Source organism: Fundulus heteroclitus, chromosome 20, assembly GCF_011125445.2.
Source record: "Fundulus heteroclitus isolate FHET01 chromosome 20, MU-UCD_Fhet_4.1, whole genome shotgun sequence".
Lineage (NCBI taxonomy): Eukaryota > Metazoa > Chordata > Actinopteri > Cyprinodontiformes > Fundulidae > Fundulus > Fundulus heteroclitus.
In genome coordinates, this window is record NC_046380.1 from 20,707,881 (window position 1) to 20,723,895 (window position 16,015).

General features: G+C 43.3%; 1 protein-coding gene across 2 annotated transcripts; it reads right to left on the reverse strand.

Moving 5' to 3' along the window:
• Positions 1–1,312: 1,312 nt before the first annotated feature.
• On the reverse strand, positions 1,313–12,108 carry patz1 (POZ/BTB and AT hook containing zinc finger 1). Of its 2 annotated transcripts, XM_012872686.3 has the most exons (5): positions 10,620–12,108; positions 8,229–8,292; positions 7,960–8,131; positions 5,483–5,641; positions 1,313–2,452 (listed from the first exon to the last, which is right to left on the reverse strand). In XM_012872686.3, exons 1-5 carry the CDS (start codon positions 11,858–11,860, stop codon positions 1,974–1,976), a joined length of 2,115 nt encoding a protein of 704 aa, XP_012728140.2. In that variant the 5' UTR covers positions 11,861–12,108; the 3' UTR covers positions 1,313–1,973. The 2 variants fall into 2 exon arrangements, with proteins under 2 accessions (XP_012728140.2, XP_012728142.2); XM_012872688.3 differs by lacking the exon at positions 5,483–5,641 and having other exon boundaries at positions 10,620–12,107.
• Positions 12,109–16,015: the final 3,907 nt, after the last annotated feature.

The following is a 16,015-nucleotide window of genomic DNA, read 5'->3' on the forward strand; positions in this document are numbered from 1 at the left end:
GCTAGCCCTTATCTGCAATCTGTGATATCAAAAGTGTTTACAGCAGCTGGAACCGTGACCAAGAAGTCTGGACCAAGGTTTGCCCACATCAAGCTTTGCTGGTTACTTTAACCTGCACTGTGTGATTTGCTCAGACGACACAAAGGTTGAGCCTTTGACCAACAAACACTCCAGGGGAGTCTGGGTTCAAATAAAGGTCTCCTCACCACAGGTGCCGCTATAAATCAGAGACCCACTCAGAAACCGGCTGGTACTGGAATCAGTTTTATGCTCGACGGGCCCTGCGCCGCGATCGTCGGAGGGTGGAAACTAAAAAATTTCGATCTTCGGTCCAATCAGTGAAGGCACCAAAAAATGTGAAAGCAACCGACAACGTTGCTCGGAAAAGTTCGTGAAAGGCCCGACCCAAAGCTACAGGGAATACACACACTGCTGCTGTTTAGTTAGTACCACTAACCATCTTAGATGGGCTAAACACTGATGCCTGAAACTAAATATTAGTTTAAAATGGGAACTTTTAGCACATCTATGTTCTGAAAAAAATAAAAATAAATAGTGAAATCCTGTTTAACCGCAGAGTTGTGCAACAGAAACCGCTTCCTCTCAGACAAGATGCTGCCATTATAAGCTAATATTACAAATATAAGCTAATATCACAAAACGGCTTCATAAGGCTCATATGTGGCAACATTAGATGATTTACAGCTAGTTTCTTACAGATATGAAGTTTTACAGAGCTGTTATGTAGTCTAAGGGTAGCTTGTAGAGAAACAAATAAACATTGTGATAAAGTTTACATCACATTTTTTTTAAATATGGGTAAAATAAATTAGCTATAATCTGCCTTGTAAAAAAGTAAATGAGATTTGCTGTAATTTATTTAGAGACGCGTCTGATCCATCACCCGGATGACTTTACTGCGTTTGTAGATTTTCAGTGACACAGACACTGAAAACAATACAAAAACAAAAAACATTGTTTTATTTTAGTACTAACGTTTTATTGTGACGACGCTTCGGTTTCAAATTTAGCCAGAAAGCTAAAATAACTGTTTGGTTGTCATTTAGGGTTCTGAATTTGGTCAAATCAGCAAATTGGTAAATAAATAAAATAAAGTTTGGTGCATCTCTAGTGTGAAGTGTTGACAGCACAGATATCAATAAATGTGCCTCTAGGAACATTGTTAAAAGCTATTATCTCTCTCTGCAGGACATTTCTTTTGCAAATCTGCTCAACTTAACGTTCTAATTTTGCAGTTTTTTCCCAGTGCCACTTCAATACCAGATGAATTTATTTTCAGGTTAGTTCTTGCATCTTTACCAGGGGTGATAATGAGCGAGTCGGGCGCTGCATGTCTCACGTTCTCAAATAGCATCAGCCTTGTTAGGTATGCTTCATCTTCACCATGAAACAGATTTAAAAAAAAAAAAAAAAAGAAGAACTGAAGCCAAATTTAAATTCCTGCCCAGAAGAAAAAAAAAAAACACTTAAATCTAGATGTAAGCCCTGCTTGTGCTCTGAGGTAAAGACATCTGTAATCGCTGGGATGGCCAAGGATCCGTTTTTTTTAAGCTCGCTAGAGCAGTTAAAGTGAGCAAGTTAACAACTACTCCTGACAAAGTAGAGTCAATAATTCGTCTCATGAGGAGAACATTTGTGCAGCTGAGAGAGCTCAGGAAAAAAAAAAAACCATTAGAGAAAGAAATGTAACATAACTTTCACAGACCAACATCAGTGGGGGATAAAAAAACAAACAAACAAACAAAAACGGGTCATTTCTTTACACGCAAACTTCGAAAGGCGAAAAAAAAAGTCGGACTTCGATGGCGGTTTCTGACGAACACGATGGACGCACAACAAGCGAAGAGACAGAAAGAGTAGTCTTGAGGCAAAGTTATTCCCAAACACAGGAGCGTCTTCTGTGGGCGACCCGGCTGTGTCCTACGAAGGAAGAGGCCAAACGGCAAAACACGTTACTTCCCTCCAAAGTCCATCCCACTCTGACCCGCCTCGGCGTCCACAAGAGACGAGGCGAAAGCAGACTGGACTATCTGGAAGCCGAACGACTCCAGGAGAGACATGTTTTGCTGGGGGGAGAAGGGGGAAGTCAGGGAGGGGGCCACCTCGCTTAAACCGGACCCCGAGACCCCGTGGGTCCTCTGGGCTTTGTGAACCCGGTGCTGGTGCTTGTTGAGGTAGGACTTGGTGCGAAACGCCTGGCCGCAGATCCCGCAGGCGAACTTCTTCTCGGGGTCGGCGTTGGCTTTAGAAGCCTCCGGAGAGCCGAGGATCCCGCCGGGAGCCCCGTTGCAGTCCAAGGAGGGCACCTCCAGCTTCGGGCCGTCGGACTTGATCGGAGACTTGAGCTCGTCAACGTTGGACAACTCCCGCAGCGAAGTGTCCAACTCCTCCGACTCCAGGTGGGGACACTTGCCGGCGTTTTCCTGTCCGTCTGCGGTTGAAGGCAGCGCAGGTTGGCGGAGGGAGGAGGAAACAGCGGGAATGGGAGACAAAGAGCGACACGGATTAGGAGACATGGGTAAAAAAAAAAAAAAAAAGCAGATTGTGTCAAATCCAACTTCAAGAAACAGATACAACAGTCGTTCCCCAAACACTAATACAACAGAAAACAGCAAAGAGGTTGCAGTTCAGCCCAGTTGCCCCAGAATCCAACAGGATTTAAGCTGCTCCATCCAACCAGGAAGTCATGCTCATTCCATGCACCCCCCACCCCTTCCTGCAAGACGGTATCGCAGTCCTTCTAGTGAATATTGTTTACATTTAATACACCAATTGGCTGCCATTAATCATAAAGCCGAGCCGTTTTCATAGATTTATTCCCTCTGTTATGAACCTTTCTCCGATGTATAAGTCTTTATCGTAACAGAAACCTCTCCTGCTTCTAAAACAGCTGGTGCTGCAAAGGAAAACAAAACCTACCGCTTTAGTCAAAGTAATAATGACACCTAGTGGTTAAAGTGGGAACAACACACAGACAGATACCCCCCCATTTATCCAACAGCACGTTGTTGTTACTGACAGGTGAATGATGTATTTTGTTCTACTTCTAGTCCGCTTCTCTTGCTGGGTTTCGTGTTAGCAGGCTGCAGCTCTTTTGCCAAGATAAAATACCAAATGCAGCAGCGCTCTGTTTTGGGAACTCTCGTATGATTGGCTCAGGAACCAGGAAGTAAACACGGCACGCTGAACTAAAGTCGTTCCGGACCGTACCTCTAGGTTTGATAGGAGGAAAACGTGACTCAGACATTGTTGATGGAGAGGACCGATAGTTTATAGGGAAGGTTACGTCCACCCCAGGTGACAAACGAGAACGATTTAGGTTGATTTTACAGTACGTATCTTACTTATAGCTCCTTTAATAAAATCAACAACTGCAGGCTTTGCATTGAAAATCTGTAACAGGTCAACAGGTCTTTCCTCGTCCACATTTTGCTACCTTACAACAAACTTCAGGGTACGTTGTTGGGATTTTATGAGACAGACCAGCACAAAGTAGCGCACGATTGGCAAGTGTAGGGAACACGATGCCTGCATTTGATTTATTTAGTTTTACTAAAACGTAAAAACCTGTTGTACTCAGTCCACTTTACTCTGACTCCCCTAAATAAAATCCGGTCCAACCAACTGCGATCAGAACACAATCTATTCGTGAACAGAGTCCGACGGTGAGGGATTTAATCAGCGGTTTGTTAGAGATCCTCATCATGAAGCTCAGAGAACAACAGCTCAGGGAGAAAGTTCTGGAGAAGTTTAGATTAGGATAAGGATTTAAAGCAATATCCCAAACTTTGGACGTCTCTAAGAAAAGCAGCTTTCTCCGCCACATGAGCCCAAAACAAATGTTAATCATCCTAAAAACCCAATCTCCACAGTGAATTATGGCGGTGGCAGCGTCACGCTGTGAGGATACATTTCTTCAGCACACACACGGAAGCTGTTCACATCTGATGGGAAGATGGGAAACCTGTTAGAAGCTGCAAAAAGTACGATCAGAGTTTATGAGGAAACGGCTGAGACCAGCGGCTGCAGGCTTCCTGCGAGTTTTGGATCCATCCTGGTTCAACACTCCTGCAGCAAACAGCGGTTTATTACCAAGTCGCTGCACAGCTTATTGTCATGCTGAGGAGGTGGGTCAACCGCTGGAATCGACTACTGGATGGACGCAACGCCTGCAGGACACAGGACTCAAAGCATAGTCGTGTGTTAGAACGGCCTAAATCCGACTGAGAACCTGAGGCACACAGACGCTCTTCAACCAACCTGACTGAGCTAAAATAAAAATCACGCGTTTAAAGTGGACATTGTATGCAAAATTCCCTTTTTGGCACCTTTTCGTACTTCCATTTGGGTCTCTACTGCTTTGTGAAACAGTCCAAGAGCTAAAAAAACAAACAAACAAACCTTAAAGCCGTAAATCTGACAGAGACATACCTGAAAAACTCTGCAGCCCTGATGTTGTGACCGGAGGTTCGCTTAAGAAACATCAATAATTTTTATTCAGGATTAAGCACCGTGTTGTGCTGGTCTATCACATAAAGTTACAATACGATGCACTGAAGTTTGTGATTCTAATTTAAGGGGGTAGAAATACTTTTGCTAGGCATCGGGGAATACATTGACAGCAGAAAACACGACAAACCGCTCCCGCACTTCATTTTTTACAAACTAATACAATTGTTTCGGCACCGTTTGGCAATGTAATCCACACTTCAACACTTCACCGTCGTCATCTGTTTTGACTAAAAATCCAAACTAATGAACAGAAACCCTCCCTACGGTCTGTGTGCGCTGCGTCTACGCTGCGGTATCGCCTGCAGAAGGGGCGCCGGTGAATCCAGGGCGGCCATATGGAGAACTCCCCAGGACGATCATGCATCACCGTGCATAGGTGAAGAGGTGCTCATGAACCAGCCAAGCAGAAACAGACACGCAACTCTGCAGCCATAGCCATGCTGGACAGCAACACACAGACAGAGGCATAGGCGATGCACGGCCCTATCGTTTTAAATCACGGCTGGAGAAAACGCAGAATGAACTCATACGTTCTCAATCAGAAAATGGCTTAATCTGAGTTAGGAAATCCCTTCAAGAAACCAGCCTTCTATTTACGAGTGGATACAGTGTGTAGTAGCATGATTTCTGCTCTTTTTTCCAGCTCCTGCGATAATAACTGTGTAAACATGGCTCAATATTATGGGCGATAAAAAAATAAAAAAAAAGCAAATACATAAAAACCTGCCCAAGACAGAAACTACGGAAAACGTTCTTGCGCTCTTTTTTTTTGCAAATGAAAATGATGAATGTTTGGACAAAAAGGCACAAAAACGACAATCGATGTGTGAACCGGGTTAAAGTATATGGAGAGCTTGGCGGCTTGGTTTTCTCCGTAGAAAAATGACAGCCAGAAGACATGAAAGCAGGTTTTGGGAGGGAGGAGGCGAGTGGGCGACTGCTTGCTTGCCTTCCACTGAGCACTGGCGTCCCGTTTGGTAAGGGGTGCCGTTGTGCATCTGCAGCTGTCCCCTTGGATCAGGGAAGGTGTGCATTGTGGCAGAAGTGGGCAGTGATGAGCCATGGTGTGTCTTTATATGCACCTTAAGATAGGATGCTGTGGAGAAACCTGAGGCCGAACAAAAGGAAAAAAAAAAAGAAAAAAAAAAAAAAACAAGAACAAAGAACAAGGCAGTTGTGTGATCCAGTCAAAGCCTTGGCTAGGAGAGAATGTCGCAGAACAACAACAAGCTAACTGAACGAGAAACGCTTCCTGGACCGGCTGGTCTAGAATAACTATAGACCTCAAAAACGGTTCAAAGTAACAAGAAGCTGTGAAACGACAACTAAAAACAACTAACCCCCAGCCACTGAGCATAGATAGGAAATCCAACACTGATGTACGACACACTGGATGAAACTGCTCCACTTCTTCATCTTTGGCGGGGTTTGGTAGCTGCGCCTCTGACCGCAACAAACCATGCCCAAATAAACTGTTTACATTTCATCACATTACAACCACCAACTTTAAGATATGTATTAAGATTTTATGCAACAGACCAGCAGTACTGCATTATTGTCACGTGGGAGAAAAAAAAAAAAAAGAAGAATGCATGGTTAAAACATTTTTTTTTTACAAATAAAACTCTAAAAAGTGTGGCATACATTGGCATTCAACAACCCAACGTCTTCTGAGGTCCGCTTCTATCAACTTTGCACATCTAGAAATAGATGTGAGGTTTTTACAGCACTAGTGGCTCGTTTTTGTACATTTGGCTGACAGGAAAGGGAGGGGAGAGACATGCAGCACAGGACTACAGGTCAGAGTCCAACCTGGGTCGGCCGCGACGAGGACTGTGGCCTCCGTACATGAGTCGTACGCGCTAACCACTGCGGCACCGAAGCGCGCCCAAAAATAGAGGTTTTTACCTGTTCTTGGCAAAATAGTTCTAACTAAGCCAAACAGAATCGCTGTCAGGACTTCAAACAGCCCCTGGGCCGCTCCTTTGGAAACCCCGCAACCCAAACCCTTCCAATGAAGCTCTGACTATGTTGTTTTTCAGCGTAACGGTGGACGGCTGGCTGCGTCAGTGCATGCGGGCAAACGATGCGCATGTTGGTGTGGCCTGAATAGATTCCCACAGCGGAGCGTTGGGTAGTGCAGCTCGAAGGGGGCAGTTTGTCAAGCTAATAACAGCTAGCGTTAGCTCATGTTGTGCGGGAAGTTTACAGCTGATGTCCGTTCAAGAGCTTTACTGACCTTTCTATGTTGCTCTGAAATATCCGCGTCATACTGACCGAGCTTAACGGTCTAATTTTAAGCGTAGCTTCGACAATTGTCAGCGTAGCGGTCCGTTACGCTGGTGAGAACCCTGTGAACCTCCAGCTTTCCTGTTCCTTCCTCTTTTTGACCGACCCCAGCATGATGCTGCCACCACCGTGTTTCAAGGTGATGTGCAGCCTTGGATTTTCTGCCACACGTAGCATCTCACTGGACAAGAGAGCGGCTTCTGTCACGCGTTTGCTTTTGAACCTACGACGGCAATGGATTTTTATTTATGAGATACGAGAGTAAAGGGGCACAAAAATAAAAAGCAGGACACACTTTTCAGATTTTACCCAGTAAAAAAAAAAAAAAAAAAATCAATATTGTAAAGCCAGGTACTGCTTTTGCATGCGTCTCAAAATGACGCGCTACTTTGTGTCTGTCACATAAAATCCCAAAGGAATACACTAAAGTTTGTGGTTTTAACTTGGGGGAAAAATGTGGCAAAGTTCAAGGCACTGTAACCAACTACCCTCCAGGCAGTGAATAATATGGTAAATATTTTACATTTGACCCTTCTGAGTAAATAGACTGCAACTACAAACAAAATCATCCATAATACAACCCATTATCCTACTAAACAGTTAGGCTTGGAGTGAAAAAAAATAAGCACTCTGAGCTTACAGAAGGTGAGGAGGAGTGGGGAAATAAAAAAAAAGATATGCTAAAGCGAAAAATGAATGGGTTCCCTGATTCTCATGTCCACCAATCGCATACAAACACATCTTATGGAAGCAGTCGACCATCTCCCTGCACAGGCGTACGTTATTACCACAAAGTCCAGCACTAATCAGACACATTTGCACAACTTCTACTTAAGATTTGCAAATAAACGCATCAAGTTCAACTTGTTCTGAAACCCATCAAGTTGACAAGAGACTTCAAGGTGTATTTTTAAACCTCCGTTTGATTCGTTTTAGCGCCGAGATCCTGGAGACAAAAAGGCGAGACACTATTTCTGGAACACCACTAATAAAAACACCTCAGAGTGGTTCAAACGTTGCTTTTTTTTTCCAAATTTAGCTCAACGACCCGACTTCCATCTGACTTCACGTCAGCAGGCCAGCAGTTACTCGGATTTGCATATGTTTAGGTTGGCACGCCATTTTGGTAACAGTTACCTTTATTGCAAATGCCGCAGTAGTTGTGAGTCCCTTCGCTGTGTTTCTTTAGGTGGTCCGTCATGTAGGCGGCTCGCAGGAACTTGCCGCAAACTTTGCAGGGAATTTTGTCCTCGTGGCACGCGAGGTGCGACCGGAGGCGATCTCTTGTCGCGAAGGAGGCGTTGCATATCTGGAACACACACACACAGAGATGCACACCTTAACACGTCCATGTTCCTGCTGAAACTGTGAGGCTTTAAAACGAGCGCGGGATTCCTGAAGGTTACCTGGCACTTGTGGGGTCTCTCTGTCGTGTGAACTTGTTTAATGTGTCCATTCAGGTGGTCTGGTCTGTAAGCAAAGTGAACATAGAAAATTAAAAATTGTCCATTTCTAAACTGTAATAATTGCATCGATTTTTGTTGTTCACGATGAGTGTGATATTATTCCCAAACAAAAATCTACAACAGAGCTGGACGATATAGAAGAAAAAGCGTATTGATAAAATACAAAATCACATTGATCGATAATCATAAACAAATTCAAAACAAATATTTTAAGTACAGACCTGGCCATTTTATGCTGTTGCTTAGCGACTTATTTTTATATATAAAAACACACAAACGCCAAATTCAAACTCAACCCTTTATTCAACCAACTTTTTTTTTTACCAAAACTGCAAGTTTTTAAAAGAGAAAAAAAGAATGCATGCTCTCTGGACTCTTTAAAGGGGGCGGAGCTTGATGACTGTGTTCCAGGGTCTGCGTTTGTGATTGGTTGGGAGGATGTAACGACTTTAATATTACTCTACATGGCTAAAATGCAAATGAAGGAAAAATTAAGGTTATTTTATTGAACTTTTCATCGATATATGTCTATCGTTCAAAATATATATTGTTATTGAATTATTGTCCAGCCCTAATCTACAATAAATGTATTGTATCCATAGGAGTCGTTGAAAAACTGAACCTCAATCAAGTTTATTAAAAAGGTGTATTTTGTCACAGTACAATCCTTTGGCACTTTTTTATTTTTGCGAAATAAATGTTTAATAAACAACTCTTCACATTTTTTTCCACCAAAGGATCTTCTGCCATTGAGTTCTGTAGGGATTTCACCTGTGCCCCCCGTTTACACGATAACGCTCCGTTGAAAACGCTTTCCGTTTCTGCGACTGTAGAAACTTGAAAACTGCGTAATTCCCACGGCGCGCCACTAGTGGTGCTGTTTTTTTTCTCTCCAAACATCAACATGCGCGCGGGTACTTCCTAAAAGACGGCGCAACTAATAAAAAAATAAAAAAAGTTACCCATAATGACCTTCTGGCTCAAGAATGAACGTAAAAAAACAAAAAATGTAAAATAAAAAGACAATACCAACACACTGCACTGACGTTTTACTGATCCTTAGCAGGAAAAAGCAAGATCCTGTTTGTAAGCACCCTCAAGCCAATGCAGCTAAATCAAAGCACAGCAGGGGTTTGGGTACAAAAATCCTAGAAAAAATCCTATGTCCATGTCGGTTTCTTTTGACAACAGCAGAAAAAAAAAAAATATCAGGGCTGCACCTGACATTGCAACGATATTGTTTAGGATGTCAATGTCCCGACCCCCTTGCAAAAGCTATCTGACCTTGGTCACTAAAATCTATACAAGCTGGGGTTATACAGAACAGTAAAAGTCTAACCGAGTGGCCAAATTTATAATGGGAGAGCAGAGCTTTATAATGGATGGCACCGGCAATATTACAGACTCCTAAACAACTCGCTCAAGCAGGCCTTTGCTAAAGCGCTATTGAAACAACAATCCTGTTTATAGTGCAGCCCTAAACACCCAAAAAAAGGATTTCACTGTAAAGAAGGTAAACAAACATAACTAAAGCTGGACTGGATGCTGTATGAAAGGTTTTTCAATAGAAAACGTTGGACCCCCACACGTTGCTGTGCACTGCCGGCAAAGCGGCTGAAATCGGCCGTTCCAATCCGTCGATAAGATTAATTTTTTGCTTACATTTTTGCATCAAATTCAAATATTAATACATTTAATCATTCCTAACTCATATTGCTGTTGTTTTTTAAAACAGCAGCAGTAGGAACATGTGTTGCCTTATTTAAGATAAAAGCATCTGTTGTCTTTCTATTTCAGATAAAAGCAAAGAAGTCAGGATCTACATGTGTGTCTTTAAGCGTGAGCGTAAACACTGCGGCATCATAAAGCCGAGGTATTTTTTACTCAAAGTTGGACGATGAGAATCTTACCAGCTTAGGCCAAGCAGACGGGCTTCAGGAGAGCATCTCAACACTATTAGTAAACCATTTTAACGCACGGCTAATTCTGCAATTCAATTAAAAAAGCATTGACGTCTCTTAATTTCAACCATACTGGATTAAAGCTACTGAGATTATTAGTAATTATGTAACATCCAAACCAATAAAGGATTTTTCAATACAGAAATCTCAGCCTATTAAAAAGTGTGTCCTGGTACTGCAGAGGATCCACAAGCTTGTGCATGTTTTCCTTCCACTCAACTTTCTATCAAAGTAAGCACATCTGTGGTTATACTCCGTGTGGGGGCCGCAGAGGACTGCCTGGGGGCAACTTTTTAAGTTTAATTACCAAAACACAACTGTTCAATGACAGCCCACGTCACTGCCAGCCACCTGCAAAGTCCAGACTCACCTGGAGAAGCCTTTCCCGCAGCTTTGGCACACGTACGGCTTGCCCACGGAGCCGTCGTGGGAGCGAACGTGGTACGACATCCGGTCCTTGCGCTTGAACCGCAGCCCGCACACGGGACACGCGTACGGCTTCTCCCCCGAGTGGGACAGCTTGTGTCGGTTCAGGTGGTACACGTCCCGGAACACCTTGCCGCAAATGTCACAGCCCACGTGCCGCCGGGTGCGCTCCCGCTTGCGGCTGCCGTCCAGCGCCAGCCCGCCGGGCAGCTGCATGCCGTTCTCCAGCAGCCCGGACTGCGACAGCAGGGACAAGCCGCCCGCCGTGGACAGGCCGTCCGCGAGGCCGTGGACGCCCCCGGTGGAGGCTCCGTGTTGCGCTTCGTGGTTCTTTAAGCGCGACGCTTCCGTGAAGGCTTTGCCGCAGGCCCCGCAGGGAAACAGCTGTCCATTGTCCTTCAGGGCGATGTGGTTGAAGTGGGCAGCAGCCTCCTTCTTGGGTCTCCCCCGTCCGCGCTTGGAGCCGGGCGAGCCGGCGTCGTGGTGGAACATGCCCCCCGTGATGTCCGCCGGCGGGGACGCGGAGAGCCCGTCGACGGGCTCCAGCATGGGCACCGCCGACGACTCGCCGCCGTTCTCCAGCAGCACGGCCGGCGCGTCTCCGCCGTCGTCCGCACGCAGCGGCGCGCCGCTCACAAAGCCCTGGCCGTTCAGCAGCAAGCCCGCTCCGTTCGCCAGCTCCTGCGGAGCCGCGGGGAAGCCCAGCTCCGCGGCGCCCGCGGCCTGGAAGAGGCTGGCCTCTCCCCCGCGGGTGGTCGGGACGAGGATCTGCACGTTGGACTGCTTGATGACCTCCTGGCAGATCTCGATGACGGAGCGCATCAGCAGAAACTTGGCCGCCGTCATCAGCTCCGGGAAGCACTCCAGCCGAACCACGATCCGGGAGGTGTAGGCGAAGTCCAGGATGTCTTTGAAAACTTTCGGGCTGATCGTGTGCATCTCCAGCTCCCTGGCGTCGCCCTCGCCCTCCGCCTGGCGGCCGAACACCGCCTCGAAGTACTCGCTGCAGGCGGCCAGCACCGCTTTGTGAGCGGGGAAGCTCTCCTCGCCGACGCGCAGGATCACGTCGCAGAACCTGCCTCCATCTTTCCTCTGAGCGTCGAGGTTGTGTAGCATCTCCGCGCTGTGCTTGCTCACCTGGTAGGTGTACGAAGGGGTCCAAGACGGCTCCGCTACCTTCTCCATACCGAATTCATCAAACGGCGAGGCTCGCTGGCGTCGACCGTCGGAGGAATGACGGATTGCGCGTTAACGGTCCCGATCGAGCGAGGCCAGCTAGCTAGAAAAGCCCGAACCAGCCGCCCCTCCCGTCGCTTTAGCATCTACCGTTAAACGTTAGCAGCAGCAGCGGCAGGGGAAAAATGGCAGCCCCCCAGCTTCCTGTGAACCTTGGCCCTGCTCTCTTGAAGGGGGGGGGGGGGGGCGCTCTTGTTTTGTTTGTGAACGCGCATATAACTTGATACGAAATATAACAGTTTTCATGCTATGCTATCTTCTATCAAAGCCGGGTTACTTCGAGGGGGCTTTGCTTTTTTTTTTTTTTTTTTTTTTCTAGGCTTTTCGTACCAAACGTTAAAACGCAGGTCTGCCTCTTCTTCCTGCCTGTGTGGGTGTTTTTTAAAGCACCTCCCCCAACCAAGCTGATCCCCCCTCCCTCCTTCATTCTCTACAAGCCCCGCTTCAAAAATGAGCACGGCACACAAACATATGGTTGAACGAAAGGTTCCTGAACGCGAAATTGTGAAGGCGGCAGGATTTAAAATTGTTTGGCGGATTGCATAAAGTGTACAGATTCGCGGCCTTCACATCAGGAGGAAACAGTTGCAATAGAAAAATGAGTGGATCTCTGGCATAATAAATTCAGTGAGGCACAAAAACGCAACAATTTTTTTTTTGTGACAAGTATAATCTGACAAATTAAACATACAGCTTGTTAAATTAGCCATAAATTAGAATGAACCAACACACTAGAAAATCCATTTTATATAAGCTAAATGTAAGTTTTTATACAAAAAATTATAAATAAAGGCTCACTCATGTTGTTTGTTTATTAAACAAAAAATATTCACATTAATCCTTCAATAAGCCAACAAGGACAACCTACACTAGATTAATATTTGCTTTTAGTTTACATTTTCTTGTTTTATTTTGTTTATATTTTCCTACATTTTATTCTATTTTTTTTTTTTTTTTTGATTGACTTTATTCAGTTTTTATTTTCCAATGTTATAATCATGTAAAGCTCTTTGCATTGTTGTACTGAAATGTGCTATACAAATAAACTTGCCTTGCCTAAACCTGACGTGTGCATTTCCAGTATTTTGATTGGGCGATCTGAGCTCGGGGGCCATATGATTTGTGCCCCACAGCCGTCTACTGAGCGTGTTGGGCAAGTGCACTGCAATTTCAGATGTCCGTTATTTCAAATGTTTCTTGGATGAGTTTAAAGAGTAAATCCCTTACATTAATTGATTCTAAACAAAGCACCACATCCACGGATATTTTTGAAAGATTTTTCAAAGAATAATGTAAGTACACTCCTTTTCATTATTTTTTATTTTTTGTTCTATGTTAGAGCACCTGTCTGTTCTTCTGTGTAACTGTCTGTTTATATGTTTGTACAATATGTTCAATAAAGTTCTATAAAAAAGAAAAAAGATGTCCAATATTTAAACAAACGTTGGTGGACCGGCCCCAAAATCAAGGCACCAAGAGAGGATTTAGCCTACTGAGCCTGTCAGTTTTCTGGCAGACTTAGATATATAGACACAAATGTTTATAACAGAATTTTATTGGTAAGGAAGACGGTCTTGTGCCACTGATTATTGTGAACATAGAGCTCCACAGCAACATCTGGTGGGGCCTGGCCCCACTGGCCCCCAAATGAAGCCACAGGTATCAAGATCATCTGAAAAGAGCATACAGGAAATATGGACAATAGAAAACTGATGATTCGTGGAGTTCGAAAACAGCAAGAGCAAATCATCAAAATGAGATTAGCTGGGGAAAGGATAAAAGCATATATTCTAAGTTCATTCACAAGATTAAAAGGAGTCATTTCATGAGTGCCGTTGGATATGACAATGGAAGATGTCAAACGAAATAAATGGAGGGATTGTGTGTGAGGCAAAACGATTAAAGAGCAAAAGAGGATGAATTGTTAAAGATTCAATGTCAGTAATGTTACAGTTTGAAAATGAGATGCCAGAATCAGTTCAACTCGGTTTTGTGAACTATAAAGTAAGAGAATACATACCAAATCCAACTAGATGTCATGTGTCAAAGAGTGGGTCGCATCGCAAAAGAATGCGAGGGTAAAGATGTAACTGTGGAGGGGACCACATCAGGAACAACATTCAGCAGAGAAATATGGCGTGGTGATTTTAATGCAACCAACAGTCTTTGGGTGAGTAGTCAAACAAATAATAATAATGGCATAATTGTGGAAGGAATGATGGACAAAATGTCGTTAACATGTCTAAATGATGGTAGAGGTACAAGAATTAATATAAACAAAGGTTCGTTATCATGTATTGATCTTACTTTAGTGTCTGGTTGTATAGCAAAATCATGTTAATGGAGAATAAGGGGAGATTCAACATTAGGGAGTGATCATTTTCCATTAAATATTATTAATGACAATTTATCCAGACAAGGAGAGATTGAAGTTACAAGATGGTGTTTTAATAAAGCAAATAGGGGAATTTACACGGATGGCTCAAAGAACATAAAAGGGTGTGTAGGAACAGGGATACATATATACCGGAGTTTCAAATATACATTTCTAAACGGCTTTCAAATAATTTATCGGTTTTCACAGCAGAGATGGTCGCACTCATACGTTTGCAGTGGGTGGAGGAGGTCAGACCAGATAAGGTGTGCACAGATTCAAAGGCAATAATTGAAAGTATTGAGTCTAAAGGAAACAATAGGAAGGATCTTATACTAGAAATTCATCACAGTTTGTTCAGATTGAACAGGGGCGGTACAGTTTTGTTGGGTGCCACCACATGAGGGGGTAAAAGGAAATAAAATGGCAGATAAACTGGCTAAAAAGGCGTCAGGAAGGAAATAACATTACATATGCTTTTTGGGAAAGGTGAGGGTAAAGTAATAATCAAAGCTAAATAATTGGAAATATGGCAGAAAAGACGGAATGAAGACAAGAAAGGAAGAGACTTATGTAAAATACAAAAGTCAGTAGTATCAAAGAACTTAGGAGGAAAAAATAGAAAAGATGTGATAATGAGATTATGGGTAAGTCATACATTACTAAATGACATTCTATATAGAATAAGGAAAATAACAGTTTGCAGTTTGTGCAGAGAAAGAAAATGTCAAACATATTAATGCAGTGTGTAGTACATTTAGCTGAGAGAAATTAAAAGGGTACAAAAGGCAGGATGAGAATGGAATTTGAAAGGAATATTAGGTACAGAAGGGGACAAATAAGATATTTATGTTATTTATATACTTACATGATACTAAACTGAAAAATAGAATGTAGATTGTGGAGGTCGTGAAGATAGATACTGTTGTACAGTAGGTGGCGGTATGCACCTTGAAATTGTTTGTAATCTGCCAATAAAGGAAAAGAAGAACATCTGAAATTAAACATGTCACATTTGCTCTTAAATCAACCATATATGGATTAACATGTGACATGGTTTACATTTTAAATTGTTTTATATCAGTGTGGGTCTCCTGGTATCAATAAATGCAGCATGTTTTCCCCATAATTAAGATAAAAAAAATATTTAAAACATTTATAAAACTAGTATATAGCACTCAATGATTTAAAAAATAAAATATTAACCACCTGGTTCGGTGTTAACACAACTAGTGTTAATGTTCACAGCTCCAAAATTTTCCTCCAATTTGTGGATAATGTTCATCTGGATTCCCACAGCCTGACTGATGGATGTCAATGGCTTTATTTTTATAAATTGATTTCAATCTGAGCATGTGCCGTTTTTTGAAATCGTAGCCTACTTCATGTTGTAGGGCGGGTACTATACAGGCGGTTAATTGATTCTATGATCTGGTAGTAATCCTGAGAGACTAGTGAAACTAAGAAGTGTAAAGTGGATTCACAAGGAGGGTAAATCACTCATTCCACCTATAGGGCCGGGATGTTTTTGATAGCTTTTATCCTTAACTATTTGAAAACATCTTTGTAATTAAGTGTTTCAGATAATCAAAACTGCTAAAAGAAAAAAAAATTGTTTGCCAAATTCAATTTTCAACTGTGTAAATCTAATTATTCACAAAGCCATCGCTGCTGTGCACCATATTACCTTTATTCCCCCTCGGATAAATTATTTGCCAGCAGTGTTCGCT